At 39.2% G+C, this 2,505-nt stretch overlaps 1 protein-coding gene across 1 annotated transcript; it reads left to right on the top strand.

The window, feature by feature from the left end:
* The first annotated feature begins 627 nt into the window (after positions 1-627).
* LOC107552145 (septin-5-like) lies at positions 628-2,505 on the top strand. Its single transcript, XM_016233975.1, has 4 exons — positions 628-753; positions 1,742-1,859; positions 2,022-2,123; positions 2,368-2,505. The coding sequence occupies exons 2-4, from the start codon at positions 1,767-1,769 to the stop codon at positions 2,503-2,505; spliced, it is 333 nt and encodes a 110-aa protein (XP_016089461.1). The 5' UTR covers positions 628-753; positions 1,742-1,766.

Here is a 2,505-nt window from a genome sequence, read left to right as displayed (position 1 = left end):
TATTTAAAAAAAAAAATCTGTAATAATATGATATATTATTACAATTTATTATATTAAATATTTTAAATATTATATTCATATTTGAATATATTTTAAAATGTAATTTATTCCTGTGATGGTAAAGATTTTCAGCATCATTACTCCAGTCTTCAATGTCACATTGTCTTCCAGAAATCATTCTAATATGCTGATTTGCTGCTCAAGAAACATTTCTGATTATTATCAATGTTGAAAACAGTTGTACTGCTTCATATTTTGTCGGAACTGTGATACATTTTTTTAAGGATTTTTTTGATGAATAGAAAGTTCAAAACAACAGCTGATATTTGAAATAGAAATATTTGTAACATACTAAATGTTTCACTGTCACTTTTGATCAAATTAATTCGTTCTTGCTAAATAAAATGATTAATTTCATTTAAAAAATCTTACTGACCCCATGCATCATCATATATCTGAAAATAACGCTCTAGTAAATGTCAAGCTGCTGTGCTGTAGTGTGTAAAAAAGCTGTGCCGGTCTGGCAAGGTCTGTTGGGAAGGGTGTGGCTGCTGTCTTACTAAATGTGTCTTGTTCCCTAAAACACACACACACACACACACACACACACACAGAGAGAGAGAGGCCCATCACAGACTACATCGACCAGCAGTTTGAGCAGTACTTCAGAGACGAGAGTGGACTGAACAGAAAGAACATATTAGACAACAGAGTGCACTGCTGCCTGTACTTCATCCCGCCGTTTGGACACGGGTACGAGCGGGTGTCACGGGTCTGTCTCATATGGGTCAGGTTCATATGCATCATCTTCCCATTTGCATAATCAGCCTCGGACCAAGATGTAGATGAGTTTGTTTCTTCATCAGATTTGGAGAAATGTAGCATTGCATCACTTGTTCACCAATGGATGCTCTGCAGTGAATGGGTGCCGTCAGAATGAGAGTCCAAACAGCTGATAAATCATCACAATAATCCACACCACTCCAGCCTATCAGTTAACGTCTTGAGAAGCCAAAAGCTGCATGTTTGTAACATGCAAACAAATACATGTTTTTTACTTCAAACAGTTGCTTCCAAGTCCATAATCCATAATACTGGTTTCTCCAGTGAAAAGTTTGTCTCATCTGAATCAGGAGAGAAATCTGCACAGATCAAGCACCGTTTACAAGCCAAAACAGCTCTAAACAAATGTATCGGTGGATTTTGATGTGAAGGACCACAGGAGATGGACTTTTTCCACTGCTTTACTATGGATTATGGACTCATATTTTGGCTAGAAGCAACGACTCAAGGTTAAAAACGTCTTAATGATGGATCTGTTTCTTACAAACACACATCTTTTCACTTCACAAGACATTAACTGGTGGACTGGAGTAGTGTGGATTACTTGTGGATTATTGTGATGTTTTTATCAGCTGTTTGGACTCTCATTATTGACGGCACCCATTCACTCCATTGGTGAGCAAGTGATCTGATGAAGAAACAAACTCATCTACATCTCGGATGGCCTGAGGGTTAACACATTTTCAGCAAATTTTCGTTTTCGGTGAACTATTCCTTTAACAAACTGACTCGCAGATGTGAATTCAGGACTTCAGAACATATATTTTTTGTAAAAAGTAAACATATTTGACTTCCAGGTCTTGCATCATGAAAGGCGATTAATGCAAAAAGTATTTAATGCATAATTAGAGATGGAGTTAGCACCAGATATTCAGAGACTGTTATTTCTGCCGTGCAGTTTGCGGCCGGTGGACGTGGAGTTCATGAAGGCTCTGCATGAGAAAGTCAACATCATTCCTCTGATCTCTAAAGCGGACTGTCTCACTCCTAATGAGGTCAAAAAGCTGAAGGACAGGGTGAGTGCACACTATCTGATCGCATCTCAACAGTTAATCCGAGTCTTTTTTGATAGAAGCAGTTATTTTATACTAGGCCAAACGCATCAGCTGTTTCCTGCACATTTGCAGGTTGTGCAGCACGATTGTTGTGTTCATAGTGTGCATCTGTTGGTCCTGCAGGTGCGAGACGAGATCGAGCGCTTCGGGATTAAAGTGTATCAGTTTCCCGAATGTGACTCTGATGAAGAAGAGGAGTTCAAACAGATGGACAAAGAGCTGAAGGTCTGGCAAACATTCAGTCTGAAATCTCCAGCCAAACTAAATCATTTAAATCATTTCACCCCATTTGGATTGCTTTTACCCTCACGATGGACTTTTTACTGCTGCCAACAGCTGGAGGAGTGAAGCTGATAAACTGCTGTTATGTGCAGATGTTTTTCATGAGGCAGATTAAAGTGTTGCTGCACATAAATATGTGTGTATATTGAATATTGAATGATTTATGTGTCGTGTGTGTGTTCTGTAGGAGTGCACTCCGTTTGCGGTCATTGGCAGTAATACAGTGGTGGAGGCCAGAGGTCAAAGGGTCAGAGGTCGTCTTTACCCCTGGGGTATCGTGGAAGGTCCGAAACACTCTAAACAAGTACAACAAAAAGGGGATTAA

Source organism: Sinocyclocheilus grahami, unplaced genomic scaffold, assembly GCF_001515645.1.
Source record: "Sinocyclocheilus grahami isolate Dianchi unplaced genomic scaffold, SAMN03320097.WGS_v1.1 scaffold442.1, whole genome shotgun sequence".
NCBI lineage: Eukaryota > Metazoa > Chordata > Actinopteri > Cypriniformes > Cyprinidae > Sinocyclocheilus > Sinocyclocheilus grahami.
This window is presented reverse-complemented; position numbering and strand designations above follow the sequence as displayed.

Bases quoted from the DNA above. Each gene is read 5' to 3' on its own strand.
- LOC107552145 (XM_016233975.1), top strand. From the start codon at position 1,767: ATGAAGGCTCTGCATGAGAAAGTCAACATCATTCCTCTGATCTCTAAA. The intron at 1,860-2,021 runs GTGAGTGCACAC...TTGGTCCTGCAG, and splicing joins TCAAAAAGCTGAAGGACAGG to GTGCGAGACGAGATCGAGCG. The intron at 2,124-2,367 runs GTCTGGCAAACA...TGTGTTCTGTAG, and splicing joins AGATGGACAAAGAGCTGAAG to GAGTGCACTCCGTTTGCGGT.